General features: G+C 39.0%; 1 protein-coding gene across 3 annotated transcripts in view; it reads left to right on the top strand.

Annotated features, from left to right (window-relative positions):
* The window catches only part of LOC126094911 (phosphatidylinositol phosphatase PTPRQ-like), a 425,768-nt gene that overhangs the window by 376,231 nt on the left and 31,637 nt on the right, over positions 1 to 17,900 (top strand). For all 3 annotated transcript variants that reach the window (XR_007521896.1, XM_049909550.1, XM_049909549.1), the window contains one exon: positions 4,277 to 4,412. Coding sequence is in view for 2 of the 3 variants with exons in the window: in XM_049909550.1 (XP_049765507.1) it covers positions 4,277 to 4,412 (136 nt within the window). In the remaining variant the exon portion in view is untranslated. The remainder of the gene's footprint in view (positions 1 to 4,276; positions 4,413 to 17,900) is intronic.

The raw sequence follows: 17,900 nt of genomic DNA, 5'->3' as shown, positions 1-17,900 counted from the left end.
CCTTCTTTGCTGCTTTCCTTCTCTGTTCCCTGTTCCCCGTTGCCCCCCCCCCCTCCCCCTCTCCCACCAGCCTCACAATGCTGCACCTGACAGCCTTGTCCTGCTACCATCTATTCCCTACACACCCCGCCAATCGGCACAGACTCCTCTCCCCCATCCATACAATGCTATCGCTCCCCCAGCCCAGCCCACTACAGGTTGTATTTGTTCCATACAGTAGCTACATTCTGGCTGGAGTGGCCATAGATAGCAGCCATGTGCGTGTGAGGTGTGCTTGCTTGTGTGAATATGTTTGTGTTTTCTTTTCTGAAGAAGGCTGTGGCTAAAAGCTTAATGTGTAACAGTCTTTTTTGTGCCTGACTGCAACTCAGTGCATCAGTGAGTAGTAATTCATCCTTTTCATAATATTGTTCAAAGGAATAGTATGTTTTTAACAAACTGAACATATTGCAGATGCCACCTCAAGAATCCTGAAGATCTGCTGTATTTACACATCAATGCCATGTAATCCCAATGATAAAATGATAGTTGCAAATAAAAATGCAATATACACTACTGTAATAAAGAACACAAACATAATTTCTGCACTGAATTTGCACCCTTACTTAGGTTCAGAATGACTGATCTTTAAATATTGCTACTATAGGCCTCTCTTCTTATTTTTAAGTAAGGAAAATTCCAATTATTACAAAATTGTTTATCTTCTCCTCGTTGTACCTGTAGTTTCACAAAGTTATTTTTGGTGAATATTTTAGACCATAAGGGCTGCCTTTTAAATTTTATTTTGCATTACTCATTTTATTATTTCTCAAAATACTCACCTTTAAAATTTAACAAGCAATCATTTTTCTTCACCAAGGTACCTCCTTTGTGTTTCCACTCATTTAGTAAAACCCATACAGTTGACTCCTGTTTGATATCTGGCTTATGCAAAAACACTGACTGACAAAAACAGTGATACACCCGGAAGTGGAGGAGCAAAGGAAATGAAATTCACAGGTGGTGAGGGTATGTTATGTTATTTCATTGATTACAAAATTGAGTCAAATTTACAAATAACTTGACAGTATGTAAAGCCATGTTATCCCTTTCTGGGGTGATCTGGCCCACAACTGTTATAACTGGTTTTGGATATCTGGACACTTGTGCTAAGATGGAGTAGATGTCTGAGCTCATCCTTATACACTCCTGGAAATTGAAATAAGAACACCGTGAATTCATTGTCCCAGGAAGGGGAAACTTTATTGACACATTCCTGGGGTCAGATACATCACATGATCACACTGACAGAACCACAGGCACATAGACACAGGCAACAGAGCATGCACAATGTCGGCACTAGTACAGTGTATATCCACCTTTCGCAGCAATGCAGGCTGCTATTCTCCCATGGAGATGATCGTAGAGATGCTGGATGTAGTCCTGTGGAACGGCTTGCCATGCCATTTCCACCTGGAGCCTCGATTGGACCAGCGTTCGTGCTGGACGTGCAGACCGCATGAGACGACGCTTCATCCAGTCCCAAACATGCTCAATGGGGGACAGATCCGGAGATCTTGCTGGTCAGGGTAGTTGACTTACACCTTCTAGAGCACATTGGGTGGCACGGGATACATGCGGACGTGCATTGTCCTGTTGGAACAGCAAGTTCCCTTGCCGGTCTAGGAATGGTAGAATGATGGGTTCGATGACGGTTTGGATGTACCGTGCACTATTCAGTGTCCCCTCGACGATCACCAGTGGTGTACGGCCAGTGTAGGAGATCGCTACCCACACCATGATGCCGGGTGTTGGCCCTGTGTGCCTCGGTCGTATGCAGTCCTGATTGTGGCGCTCACCTGCATGGCGCCAAACACGCATACGACCATCATTGGCACCAAGGCAGAAGCGACTCTCATCGCTGAAGACGACACGTCTCCATTTGTCCCTCCATTCATGCCTGTCACGACACCACTGGAGGCGGGCTGCACGTTGTTGTGGCGTGAGCGGAAGACGGCCTAACGGTGTGCGGGACCGTAGCCCAGCTTCATGGAGACGGTTGCGAATGGTCCTCGCCGATACCCCGGGAGCAACAGTGTCCCTAATTTGCTGGGAAGTGGCGGTGCGGTCCCCTACGGCACTGCGTAGGATCCTATGGTCTTGGCGTGCATCCGTGCGTCGCTGCAGTCTGGTCCCAGGTCGACGGGCACGTGCACCTTCCGCCGACCACTGGCGACAACATCGATGTACTGTGGAGACCTCACGCCCCACGTGTTGAGCAATTCGGCGGTACGTCCACCCGGCCTCCCGCATGCCCACTATACGCCCTCGCTCAAAGTCCGTCAACTGCACATACGGTTCACGTCCACGCTGTCGCGGCATGCTACCAGTGTTAAAGACAGCGATGGAGCTCCGTATGCCACGGCAAACTGGCTGACACTGACGGCGGCAGTGCACAAATGCTGTGCAGCTAATGCCATTCGACGGCCAACACTGCGGTTCCTGGTGTGTCCGATGTGCCGTGCGTGTGATCATTGCTTGTACAGCCCTCTCGCAGTATCTGGAGCAAGTATGGTGGGTCTGACACACCGGTGTCAATGTGTTCTTTTTTCCATTTCCAGGAGTGTATATTCTATTGGGGATACATCTGGTGATCTTACTAGCCATGGTGGTACCTTGATATCATGCAAACGGCTCATAGAGACACATGCCATGTGTGTTGGTGAGTACTGTGATGTATTTGAAAGAAAAGAAAAGGAAAAGGAAAAGGAAAAGGAAAAGGAAAAGGAAAAGGGAAAGGGAAAAGGGAAAAGGGAAAAGGAAAAGGATCACAATACCATTGCATGAGGATCCAGGGTGTCTGTGACATAGTGTTGAACCATCAGAGTTCCCTCAGTGACTACCAACTGTGACCTAATGTGATACCTGGTGGCTCCCAATACCATGATATCAGGAGTGACACTGCTGTGCCTCTCCACAACATTGTAGTCTCATAATGTTGCAGGGAGCCTGTTACTTGTTCTCAGATGGCAGGTGAACATGCCAAGGGGCTGCAATGTGCTTAGTGCACAATATGGCAGTCCTTCCTTGTGGTGTTCAGATAAGGTTGATTGGACCCTTGATGTTCCCATGAATCCAACATCATGCCACTGTCACATTTGAATGGCCCACAAATGTGATCAATGCACAATTTGGCCAGATGGACAAATGGATATGCACAATAAGGCCCCTTTCAAATTCTGTCAGGTCCTGATAACATTGTCTCACGGAAATAAGTGGTATCTATGAGTCCTTCACAATGATCACTCAACATATGATGCTATCACATCTATTACATACTCTGTCAGGATTGATAATGGTATTAAACATGAACAATATTAACATGCACTCTGGCATCCATTCTACCCATCACAGAATATTGGAACTCTAATCACTTACATACTTGTTGATGATGTGCACACGTGCAAAGTTACATTGACATCCAAACATGTCCCCTGGGTACTTCACTTTTGTGTCGGGTGGGTATATTCAATTTTTGTCTCCTGTTACTATGTTGTATACAGATTTTGTATTTCCTTGGTCAAATGTTTTAAGCAATTCCTTACACCAGTTGAGAGGAGCCTCATTTTGAGCTTCAGTCACATTGTGGGAAACAGAACTTTTTCATGGTTAAATGTTTTTGTTTCCATGATACAGTAAGTCATATGCCTTCTGTTTAATCCTTTTGTGTGTGCACAGCATAAATGTTTTTTTGTAACAAACCATTTTTAGCTGACCTTCTCATATTTTGTTACAACTTGATGAAATTCTGCAAACCAATAAAAAATCATTTTTTTCTGAATGAAGTGATCCAAGACTTTGTTGTTGAGTTGGGCCTTTATAAAAATCATAATAAAAGACAAAAAGGAAGTCCAACAAAATCTTTCCCATGGAATTTATATTTTTGCTCAACCTTATTTCTTCAACATTCACTGTAAACAATTTATTTGGCTAATTGCTCGGCTGTCATTGTTTTGAAGATAGATTTTAAAACATTAGTAAAATTTCAGCTCAATAGTGCCTGCCATCTAGTAGATGTTTTTAGAAACTTATAAGGCATTCCTCATAAAGCAGGATAAGTAATAATTTTATAATGTATTAATTTGTGTTCTTTGTCAGTAAACTTGTTTGCTTGTATTTTTTAACCTATATGTGCAATAATGAACTGAATAGTGTATCTCACATGAAATATCAATTTAAAAAACTACTGTACTGTCAAGTAATCTTTTTTTCATAAACTTTTTTTTTTTTTTTTCAGTGCTGGAGTTGGCCGAACAGGAACATTGATTGCACTAGATATTCTACTACAACATATACGAGAAAATAAAACTATTGATATATTTGGCGTTGTTTACAATCTCCGAAAGCAACGAACAAATATGGTGCAGTCAGAGGTAAAATAATTTCAATAATATTTTGTAAATATTGAAACAATATGAAACAAATTCAAATAGGTAAATGGGAGTAGTTAAAATAACCACATTAATGTAGTGAGCTTAATCAGAATGGCTGTAGAGATTTTGGTGTTAAATATTAACCCTTTGAGTTCTAACAATATGAAAAAAATATACTTTCAAAATTTTTCACAAAATTAAACTTTATTAACATATTACATGAGTGTTGTTGTTGTTGTGGTCTTCAGTCCTGAGACTGGTTTGATGCAGCTCTCCATGCTAATCTATCCTGTGCAAGCTCCTTCATCTCCCATCTGCAACCTACATCCTTCTGAATCTGCTTAGTGTATTCATCTCTGGGTCTCCCTCTATGATTTTTACCCTCCACGCTGCTAAATTTGTGATCCCTTGATGCCTCAGGACATGTCCTACCAACTGATCCTTTCTTCTAGTCAAGTTGTGCCACAAACTTCTCTTCTCCCCAATCCTATTAAATATCTCCTCATTGGTTACGTGATCTACCCATCTAATCTTCAACATTCTTCTGTAGCATCACATTTCGAAAGCTTCTATTCTCTTCTTGTCCAAACTAGATATCGTCCATGTTTCACTTCCATACATGGCTACACTCCATATAAATACTTTCAGAAATGACTTCCTGACACTTAAATCTATACTCGATGTTAACAAATTTCTCTTCTTCAGAAATGCTTTCCTTGCCATTGCCAGTCTACATTTTATAACCACTCTACTTCAACCATCATCAATTGATTTGCTCCCCAAATAGCAAAACTCCTTTACTACTTTAAGTGTCTCATTTCCTAAATAAATTCCCTCAGCATCACCCGACTTCATTCAACTACATCCCATTATCCATGTTTTGCTTTTGTTGATGTTCATCTTATATCCTCCTTTCAAGACACTATCTATCCTGTTCAACTGCTCTTCCAAGTCCTTTGCTGTCTCTGACAGAATTACAATGTAATCGGCGAACCTCAAAGTTTTTATTTCTTCTCCATGGATTTTAATACCTACTCCAAATTTTTCTTTTGTTTCCTTTACTGCCTGCTCATACAGATTGAATAACATCGGGGATAGGCTACAACCCTGTCTCACTCCCTTCCAAACCATTGCTTCTCTTTCACGCCCCTCGACTGTTATAACAGCCATCTGGTTTCTGTACAAATTGTAAATAGCCTTTCACTCCCTGTATTTTACCCCTGCCACCTTTAGAATTTGAAAGAGAGTATTCCAGTCAACATTGTCAAAAGCTTTCTCTAAGTCTACAAATGCTAGAAACGTAGGTTTGCCTTTCCGTAATCTTTCTTCTAAGATAAGTCGTAAGGTTAGTATTGCCTCACATGTTCCAACATTTCTACAGAATCCAAACTGATCTTCCCCGAGGTCGGCTTCTACCAGTTTTACCATTCGTCTGTAAAGAATTCATGTTAGTATTTTGCAGCTGTGACATTAAACTGATAGTTCAGTAATTTTCACATCTGTCAACACCTGCTTTCTTTGGGATTGGAATTATTATATTCTTCTTGAAGTCTGAGGGTATTTTGCCTGTCTCGTACATCTTGCTCACCAGATGGTAGACTTTTGTCAGGACTGGCTCTCCCAAGGCCGTCAGTAGTTCTAATGGAATGTTGTCTACTCCGGGGGCCTTGTTTCGACTCAGGTCTTTCAGTGCTCTGTCAAACTCTTCACGCAGTATCGTATCTCCCATTTCATCTTCATCTACATCCTCTTCCATTTCCATAATATTGTCCTCAAGTACATCGCCTTTGTATAGACCCTCTATATACTCCTTCCACCTTTCTGCTTTCCCCTCCTTGCTTAGAACTGCGTTTCCATCTGAGCTCTTGATATTCATACAACTGATTCTCTTTTCTCCAAAGGTCTCTTTAATTTTCCTGTAGGCAGTATCTATCTTACCCCCTAGTGAGATAAGCCTCTACATCCTCACATTTGTCCTCTAGCCATCCCTGCTTAGCCTTTTTGCACTTCCTGTCGATCTCATTTTTGAGATGTTTGTATTCCTTTTTGCCTGCTTCATTTACTGCATTTTTATATTTTCTCCTTTCATCAATTAAATTCAATATTTCTTCTGTTACCCAAGGATTTCTAGTAGCCCTCGTCTTTTTACCTTCTTGATCCTCTGCTGCCTTCACTAGTTCAATCCTCAGAGCTACCCATTTGTCTTCTACAGTATTTCTTTCCCCCATTCCTGTCAATTGTTCCCTTATGGTCTCCCTGAAACTCTGTACAACCTCTGGTTTAGTCAGTTTATCCAGGTCCCATCTCCTTAAATTCCCACCTTTTTGCAGTTTCTTCAGTTTTAATCTACAGTTCATAACCAATAGATTGTGGTCAGAGTCCCGATCTGCCCCTGGAAATATCTTACAATTTAAAACCTGGTTCCTTAATCTCTGTCTTACCATTATATAATCTATCTGATACGTTTTAGTATCTCCAGGGTTCTTCCATGTATACAACTTTCTTTTATGATTCTTGAACCAAGTGTTAGCTATATTACATGAGTACAAGATGAAATTGGTAAAAGTAAGTACCGATAATGTTAAAGAGGTGGTTTCACTTTGGAAGATAACTTTAAAATTGTCACAAAAATATCTTTCATTATCATAGTAAGCAACAAATATAAGAAAAAATTGACAAAAAGTATGCAATCAGTTATTCTAAGGAGGTGTTTCACTTTGGAACCACTCACTTCCTGTGTTATATTTGAAAGAAAATTCGCTTTTTTCCTGGACACTATCTCACATCTCAAAACTTCCATGAACTCATATTTATAGTTCTAAATAACAAGCAAGAATGGGCTAAAATTAAATAATTTTGTATCAAAACTACATACTGCCTCAGTGCTTAAATTTCGAAATCACGTACAAAAGATACAAGCAGTAATTCAGACCCAAATCTACATCAAAATAACATTACATATACTTACTTTCACTGTCACTGACCTCTGTGGCCACAAAAATAGAAAAAGGCCACATACCATAATCTCCTACAATCACATAGCACAATCTCCATCCCATGCCTCCAGTTGCGTTGAATGCTCTAAGTGACTGCTACAGTTCACTACATTTGTGGAAGTACCTCAGTGTGCCACTACACACTGATCAGCCAGAACATTACGACCACTGACCTACTATCTATATAAAACTGTCCAGGTGATAGCAGTGTGTAACCTGATGAGGAATGACTGCTAGTCAGACACAAGCACAGTGTGTGTAGTATCAGTGAGCATGCTGTCTGTTGTAGAAGGGGGAAGATGTTCAATCTATCTGAGTTTGACCAAGGGCAGATTGTGGTGGCCTGGAGGCACAGCCTTAGCATTTTGAAAACTGCATGACTTGTTGGGTGTTTCAGGGGCACAGTTCTAACTATTCTAAGTGTCTGCAGTATGTGGTGAAATCAAGGTGAAACGACATCCAGACAACAGGAGGTTGGGTGACCACCCATCACTACAGCTGTCAGATGTCGTAGGCAGGGCAGACTGGTAAAACAGGACAGGCAGTGAACTGTGGCAGAACTAATATCAGACTTTAACGCTGAGCTGAGTACAAATGTGTCTGAACACACAGTACACAGAACTCTCCTAACAGTAGGCCTCTGCAGCCGACGAGCCATGTGTGTGCCCATGTTATGACTGAAATGGGCACATGATCATTGGGCTGGATATTGGCACAGTGGCAGAGCATTTCATAGTCTGATGAATTCCAATACCTCATTCATCAAGCAAATGGGAGGGCACGAATTGTCGTCTACCAGGGGGACATGTCCTTAAGACACCTCTACTGTGGGATAGAGACAAGCTGGTGGCATGTCCATTATGCTCTGGGGAATATTTGTGTGAGCATCCATGGGTCCAGTGGAGCTTTTACAAGGCACTGTGATGGCCAAAGAGTATCGTACACTGGTTGCAGACCACATACACCTCTTCATGATGTTTATTTTTCCTTATGGCAGTGACATTTTTCAGGAAGGTAATTTCCATGTTATGAACCCAGGAGAATGATGGACTGGTTTGAAGAGCACTGTGGTGAGTTCCAATTGATGTGCTGGCAACCGAATTTGCCAGATCCGAATCTGATCGAACATATCTGGCATGTGATTGAATGTGGTTTTGGAGCTTATTGTCACCCTCCCTGGATTTTACAGGAATTAGATGATTTGTATGTGCAGATATGGTGGCCTCCTAAGACCTCATTGCTTCCATGCCATGATGCATTATTGTTTTCATCCACACCAAAGGTGGCTATTAGATAGGTGATCACAATGTTCTGGCTGATGGGTGTGTGTCTTACAATAGAGTTAGTGGTTTCATGATAAAGGCACTGGTGCTTACAAAAATTAATAAAATTGTGCTTTCAGACAGAAACCACAGGTAACCAAAGCATTAAATTTAAGGAATGTGCTTCACTAATTGTAACATAAAGAGAATAAGAAACAAATGTCATGCTGTGTAAACATAACAAATTGAGTTTAAGCACATATGTCACCAGACTCACAAGTGCATATTAAGTAGTAGAGTGGACAAAATGTAGAACTACAATGGATGAAAAAATTAAAATTCAAGAGAAGTTAGTATAACATCCACTAGAATAGTTCAGTATGTTAAGTACACCATGTTACAAGTTTATAAAACAATCATCCCCAAAGCTAATGCTACTGTTAACATGGTAGCCACCTTTCCCAGCATCCTCTTGGTACAACAGTCATGAATTTCTTACCAAATACATTTGAACAAACAATTGTTTCTACTTTGAATGCCAAATATGCAAAACTGCTGTGGGAGATAAAAGACACCCTTCTACTTCAATCAAAAATATTCCTATCCACCCAGCTCATATAACATTCAGATTCATTGATGATATCTCCACAATATTTATAAATAGTGTAGAAAGTTAATGGGCCATTAGGATAAAAGGGTGGAGTGACTGACTGAGTTGGGGTTTCACATTTTGCAAAATCACATAAATTGAAAATTTTAATAAAATTTAACATGGCCATAATCCAACAAAATAAAATTCAATTTGACATGCACTTACAGTCCACTATAAGGAAACATTAACTTAATAAACAGTCGGTGTTCCAATCACAGCAGTGATTATTTAAGAAACATTAATCATGCAGTTATTTCCATTAGTTGATAACTAACACTTAAGAAAACATTAATCTTTAATTATTCAACAGCTTAGGAAGTAACATTCCAGTAAAATATCATTGTCCAATATACCTTCAGCTATTTAAACAGGTTTGCAGCAGCACTTAATTAGAAAACAGTTAAGTTTTTAGTTATTTAAAATAGACTGGCACATAACACTTGATTAAAAACAACAGCCAAAATATACTACAGTTATTCCAGCAACACTTACTTGAGGGACAGTTATGCTTTAGTTCTTTGAAATAGAGTAACAAGTAAAATTTAACTGAAATGTATCAGCCAGTATATCCTTTAGTTGTTCCAACAGGTTTGCCAGCACTCAAGTGAGGAAACAGTAAACTTTCGTTATTTAAAATAGACTGGCAAATAACACTTAACTGGAAAAAGTTAACATAAAAAATCAGTGTATATTCAAAATAAAATTATGATCAATAAGAAAAAACTTTTATCATAAAGTTCCATATATTATTATGATAGAAGAAAAAAAATGTAGGGAATGATACTGCTTCGTGGCTGTTAAGTTACTCACAAAAAGTACCTTACTAAAGCGTCCAACTGACATGTGCGAAATGCTGTTATAAGAGGTACAGTACAATTAGGTTAATGTAAGAATATAAACAACATTAGCTTCACTTTTTCACTGTGTACTGTGCTAGCAGATCCCTCTTTCCCACATGTGGCAGGCATTTAGCACATCAATTTATTCATATAATATGTGTACAATGGAATCAAACCTGCAAAATGAGCTATAATTAGTAACTGACAATAATTTTTCTTACTGTCAAAGCTGTTCATTACTTCCCTGTTCACTACAGATGTGGCCCAGTGATACACAAGCAAGTAACTGAGTGTCAATTACATGATCCAAATTTAAATTCAGAAAACAGCATGTAGAAATGTTAGAGTTGGTAGAAACACTCCATATGCTTCAATCACAAGAATACAGTTTGCTGATGGACTCATACAGCTAGCTGACTTCTGCAACAGAACCCAGCAAATACACCAGCACCTGTTAACAAGAACACCTTCAGCAGCCCAGGTTGCCAGTGCCCAAACTTCTAACAACTCACCAGACCAGCTGCCACCAGCATGTTCAAGAGGCAAAAGGCACAAAAGTCCACTGTCCAATGATGGCCCACTCATCCTCATTCCATACTCTCTCCACGTCCTTCTTACTGCCCTACAGATAAACAGCCTGAGCACCAATGGTTTGGTTGACACCAGCCAGCAGTAGTATTACCAAGTGCCAGCTATTGCACAATGGCAAGAACACCTTGCCAGTTTTTTTCTGGAATGTCGAAACCTAATCCAAAATTCACCTGCTACTTCAGATCTCAACAATATGCATTTGTACTGACTTTGACCTTTCTGGTGACTCCAAAAAGAGTTTCTTCCACATAAGACGTACTAATCACCAATAGTTTTTAACAATTGCCATCCCTTTCACTTAAAAAATAAAAAAAAGATGCACTCCTAAAGCCTTAGCATGCATCCATGGGTATCACATTTGCAGTGAGAGGCAGGAGGTGTTATTCAAATATGTTAATAAAATTTCCTTTATGCAGAGAATTAGTAGATAATATGTTGCTGTATATTTTATTTTTGTATGTAAGCTTATTATAGCTTTGTTGCCTCCATCATTTCCTGCCCTGACACTATAGGTGGACATATATCAACTTTGAGTAAACTATTACTGCTGTCCGTAGTTGTTGGCTGTAGTATTTTTTCAGTAACATTTTGAAGTTGTTTGATGATTTAATGTTGCATGTATATTATAATATGCTCTTTATTCTATCTTTAAGTAACCAACTAGCTGTCAATCTTGAATTTCTAGAACTGTCAAAATAATAAAAAATCATATTATTATAGACATGCAACATCAAATCATTGAACAACTTTAAAACATTACCGAAAACAATTACTCCAACAACAATATAATGAAAAGGATATTTGTTACTCACCATACAGCAGAAATGCTGAATATAGAAAGACATAACAAAAAGTTAGGTTTTGGCCAACAAGGCCTTTAGCAAAATTACACAACATACACACACGCACTCACACAAATGCAACTCACACACACATGACCACAGTCTCTGGCAGTTTAATTGCAAATAACTGTTATCAGATGTGTTAGGCATAGATATACTGTTTATTAGTAACATATAAAAAGTTGTCCCAGACTGGGGCTCAAACTCGGATTTCCCACTTAACATGAGCAGTCATCTCAACCACTTAGGCTGTCCATGCTTGCCTCCCTGACTGACCCAAATTCTCATATATCACACAGTCTACACCCTTTTACCATGGATGTAAGGGACTATGGTACAGTGATATAGACTGTGTGACATATGGGAGTTTCAGATGGTCCTAAGTGGTTGAGTAGACTGCTCACAACAAGTGGGAAATATGGATTTGAGTCCTGGTCTCACACATATTTTCATATGTCACTAATAGGTAGTGTATCTATGCCTAACACAGCTGATACCAAGATAAGCAGTTAGCAAATTAATTTCAAATTAATTTCAGATAGCTGTCAATCACAATTAATGTCTGTTCATCCAGACACAGAGGCAAATATTACACACCAAGACAGGCACAAGACAATAATATCATAGTCTCATTCTCACTGAGCAGGAATACAGAGTGAAGCTGTGAGCATTAAGTAATGAATGTAGGGCACTATGGTATAGGATGTAGACTGTGTGACATATTGAAGTTTGGGTTGGTCCAGGAGGTATTCATAGATACTCTATGTGGTTGGGGTAACCGTCCATGAGTAGCAGGAAATCTGGTTTTGAGTCCTGGTCCAGTACAAATTTTCATATTTCAGTAGTAGTTAGTATAAAACAATGGTCCAGGATGGAATATTACAATATTGTAATAGGTAGTATATCCGTGTATAACACAGCTGATGCCAAGATATTTGCAGTCAGTGAATTTAACACATACAACATTTTGGAAAAGCAAACAACCTTAGGTATCATTACAGTTTACAAAAAAATAAAACCTGTACTTAATCATCATGCTGATGCTCAGCAGAAAACAGATATATTTTTCATAATTAGTTTAGTAAAACATAGTGTATTTTTATTATTTTTACAATATGTACAGAGAGATCATAATTAAAGTTCCATCTTTTTTTTAAAAAAAAAAGAAAGAAAAAGAAAAGAAAAAGAACTGCCCTGAGAAAGATGTCCAATTCAAATGAAATACAATCTAAGATGTGGGGGGAGAGGGGATTTGATGGTGCTTTAAGTATTATAACTCATAATGTAAATGGGATTGGCTACAAATGGCAGATGAATCACAATATGATGAGAGCTACGGTGTGAGTTGCACATTACACCAACCATACTGTGTAATGAGCAAGACCACATATGTTTGAAATTCAACAATTGTGACACTGTTCATTAGATAGGCCCATCTACCATGGCAAGGTCACTCCACATTGGATGGGAAAAATCGGTTTTTAATGGTCATGAGGCCAAAACATGCATAAAAAGCAACAATGAATTGAATTTTAATTGTTGTGAGACTTGTGCAAGACATGTTCAGTATGATGTCAACCATTTCCTGCCACAAGCTGACATCAAAAAACAACGTTTCACAATACATCAGTGTGTCTCAGGGATAACATTCAGAATGTGTTGCACAATGCATGTTTTTAATTCAGTTATATTTGTAATTAGAGAACACAGCATTTTTTAGGTAAGCCCACAGCAAGAAGTCACCACTAAATTATTGAATTATGGTTTATTAGTCTCATAAAGTACATAATGTAGATCATTTGATTCAGGTGCAGGAGACACATCAAAACTGTGGTAAAATTTCACCATAAACGTATAACAGCTGATGTTAACAAATAGCATCATAATAACATACAATTTTGTTATATTTACAGACAATGAAATCTAGCACTTAATTACCCTTGCTCAAATTATCATTTCATCCTCTATGAATCTTCTATTGATTAGTAGTGTTTCTCCCACAGATTATGCTGTAGTCTTGTTTTTAAAATTTCTGGCTTCATATTAAATATGTTTTTGCCATTATCTTGTTATATATTGTCATCCCTATACACTGAAGAGTCTGTGCATACAGCTTCATCTGGAGTGTGGGAAGCATAAAATTATTTTTATTTCTTGTGTTATATGTGTGGTTAAAATGATTCTCCTCAAATAATTTTTGCTTTCTGTGTAGGAAGAATACAATTTCATAAATATGTATGGAAGGAATAGTTAGGATTTGGAGTTTCTGAAATAATGGGCAACAAGACTCTGCTGTTCAGTGCACTTGTATCTGACAATTTTATTTTTCAGTTTCAGTATTCAAGATACACTACTTGAACTTCCACAGAAAATTATACCATATCTAATAACAGATTCAAAATAGTTATGGTAAGCAATTTTTTGTGTAATCAGGTCAGTAGAATTTGCTAGTGATAGTATTGAAAATGCAGAGATCACTTGATATGGACAACCAAGCTGTAGGGAAATAATGGTTGATAATTCCAGCATTTCTAAAATGACTCTGCAGCAGCTGCTTCATAGATTGTGCAGTGTGTGAAGGAACATTGAAATCTACCCACACATCCATGTTGTTGAATGGCTGATAGACATTAGTGCACAAAAACTCTAATAACATTTACCAGTGGCCGTACAGGTAACAAAACCCCCAGGGCCCATCTCCTAGAAAAAATATGGCCCTACAATAAACAATGCTGTCAGTCTGTTGGAAGGCTGAAAGACATTGGTGCACAAAAGACACTCACAACATTTACCAGTGGTGGTACAGGCAACAAAACCCCCAGGGCCCATCTCCTAGAAAAAATACAGCTCTACAGTAAACAGTGCTGTCAACGTGCACTGTACAGATACCTTAGCAGAATGAAGTGGTATCAGTTGATGTGTGAGTGGATATTCCATTGACCATAATCTGCAATTCTGTGTATTGACATACCCTTGGAGATGGAATTGGGCTTTGTCTGTACACAGAATGTTCTGTGTCCATTTATTGTCCACTTCCATATGAGCAGAAAATTATAGAGCAAAGGTTTGTCTTACTGTCAGATCAGCATGAAACAACTTCTGAATGTAGGGTAATTTTATACGGGTACTAGTGCAGGATGTTTTGCAGAATTTTATGCACCATGCTTACAGGCATATCCAATGTTCAGGCAATTCATCATGCACCGCCCATTTGCACACTGCTGCTCGAACTCTCCTGCAACACTGTGGCCGCATCTTTTATTGATGTCAGATCAATTGTTTTCCTCCTGCTGCCACAATGCATTCCAAAAGAACCTGTTGTTTTGAATTCTGTAATTATTTTCTCCAGACTCTTGGGAGACATTGGACCAATGTCTTTTTTCATACCCTCGAGTATCCAGAACCTCTGCAGAGCTAGTAGCACACAGTTACCAAATGAGGAATAGCCATGTACCCTGCATCTTTCACTTTGCATATTCTGGCACTTAAAGCTCCACCTAGTGGTAAAATTTTAGTTAAATTCTTTTTGTTTCCATAACATCCAATAATATTCTACTCAAATTTGACATCATTCTGAGCAGTGGTTCTTTTTTTTATAGAATTTTGAAACTGGAACTTTAATTACAATCACCCTTTACATTTTCATTGGCCAATGGCCTTGCCACATTGGTAACACCAGTTCCCATCAGATCCCTGAAGTCAGCACTGTCGAGCTCCGCTGGTCCCGAATGGGTGACCGTCCAGGTGTACCGAGTGCTACTGGGAGCCCAATCGAGAAGCTACTTAATTCAGAAGTAGAGGCTCCAGTCGTGAAAGCTCACAATGGCCAGGAGAGCAGTGTACTGATCATATGCCCCTCTATATCTGCATCCAGTGATGCCTATTATCTGAGGATGATACAGCAGTAAGTAGGTACTGTTGGGCCTTCTGAGGCCTGTTTGGATGGAGCTTACAGTGCATATTTTTATTAGAATTAAACTGATATTCCATTTGCCTACAATTGTGATCATTCCATTCATCGACCCTAATTATTTGCTAAAATACACTACCCCACTTGTTTATTGTTTTCTCTTTGATTCACTATAGCAGGGGCGGGCAGGAATCCTGCACGTGTGCGGTGCACTTGCACGTGTGCAGTAAACAGGTGTTCTGCGTGCACACAGCGGCAGGCTGGCCACCCGCTTCTCTCCCCTCCCCACCGTACCGTCTCTCCGCTTCTTCCTCCGTAATGCGTTTTGTTTCCTGGCCTGCTTTATTGAATGAAGGAATAAGGTTAGTACGAGTCCGCGAATGAAATCACGGTTTGAAAGAGTACCTATTACCTACGATACGTTGTATTTAATTATCACGGGTGGAGTTTACAATACGTTTAATGTCTGGAACAAAATTTCTACATACAGACAAACACAAACAGTTACGTAAATTTTCATTACTGGTGTTTACTCTTAACCGAGGCTTATTAATTTTCATAACAGAAAAAAATCTCTCACAAACGTATGTCGAGCCAAATATATTATCTTCGCGGCTTCACGATGGAGACGAGGAAACTCTTGCTGTGGAAAGTTGTGATAAAAATCTATTACACGTCTTGCCAAAAGAAACTCGTCTCTCATACGAGAATTACACTGTAGAATCTACATTGTAGGTCTGTTAATTCCATTTGCAAACTGGGATGAATATCATCTACAGAAACAGCAAATTGTCTCAAGAACTATTCAAAACCTTGGGATAAGTATGATATATCCCCAAATCGCTTGAGAATTTCCTCTTTTATTGCACTAAGTATGGGAACATATTGAAATTAATTATAATGGCGTTCAATATTAAACTTCCGCTGACCAGCGAGAATACTGTCATTTCGAATTTTCACATTTTTGCACGAAGAAAAAATGATTCTTCCATTCCTTTTTAAAAGATAGCAATTCCTTTTTAAAAGATAGCAAATCTCCACTTCTTCGTTTCCTTGATTCACTCTGCATTTTCCGGTTCTTGAAATACAACGTTCACTACGTAGTGGTCACTTCGCTTCAACATCCACAGATTAGCCTGGTACTACACTGCCGCACCCTGCCAGCTGTCACCACAGTCCCATTCGACGATTGCACGTGAGCAGCACATGTGCAGCGCTGTGTGCTCATGAGCCACGTGCAATGTTTGCCCGCCCCTGCACTATAGGATGCCAACATTTCTTACTCTATCAATCTGTCAGACCTTAATGCCTTGAAAGATAACTTCAACAGTCTCTAGTAACAAAACATTTTAAAGGCTTCTAATTGTTTCATTTCTGTCTTTCTGTTTGCTACAATTTGGAACCATGCAGAGCTGTATTCCATACATAACCTTTTGTGAATCTTAAAGAGTCTCTTGTCTCAGTAGAAATGTTTACCCCCTTAATATGTCCTCCTGCTGGGCACACCATTACTGCAAATTTTATTTTCATGTACGTGCATATTTTAGCCATCAGCTTTCAATCAGTCCATTCTAGTAAGCACCCAATGTAGTTTGTGTTCACCATTGGTGATCACTACTATATCACCAACAGACCTTGTCTGCCTGTGACAAACAACTCTCACACTGAGATAGTCCTTTACACCCTCATGTTCTCTTCAATACACAAATTAAATATCTTTGTTGACTACGAGCATCTAGGGCCTTGCATCTTTACTGATTTTAGCTTCTTGTGACATAGTGTCAGTTGTTACTACCATAGTTTACCTTGCATTAAGAGAATGGATTACCCTTTTATCCTTCAGTTGATAATTTGCTGACTAAGAATTGAATACATGTTATTATATTTCACATTACCAAAAGCCTTACTTTCTTCAGAAGGGTGAAAATTATATTCTTTTAAAAATCTTATGGAACTTCACCAGTTACATAAATTTAATTCATGAGCTAGTGCAGTTCTTTCACTGATTTCTCGACTGATATGTGTTATTATTGCACTAATATTTCATCAACACTCCAACATTCATTCCTTCTGAGTTCCTCCATAGCTTTTTGAAATTCACAAATAAGTACTGAATACCTCCTGTCATCTTCTTGCAACATGTCATTATTTTCAATCATCTTAATTTCTTCTGGACAGCTATAGAGTTTCTCCATGTATTGTTTTCACTTTCTCATTTTATTTTCTGCTGCTTTTAACCAATTGTCTTTTAATCTCTAATCATTGTACTTCTTGTTCTGTGCTCCCTAAGATGGTTTTTTATTAGTCTGAGTCCAGCATAAGTGTTACTCTCTATCTTGTATCTACCTCATGACATCTTTCCTTCCTCTGTTCTTCTTTAAATTTTTCTACATTTT

The sequence above is a fragment of the Schistocerca cancellata genome, chromosome 8 (assembly GCF_023864275.1).
Source record: "Schistocerca cancellata isolate TAMUIC-IGC-003103 chromosome 8, iqSchCanc2.1, whole genome shotgun sequence".
Classification (NCBI taxonomy): domain Eukaryota; kingdom Metazoa; phylum Arthropoda; class Insecta; order Orthoptera; family Acrididae; genus Schistocerca; species Schistocerca cancellata.
This window is presented reverse-complemented; position numbering and strand designations above follow the sequence as displayed.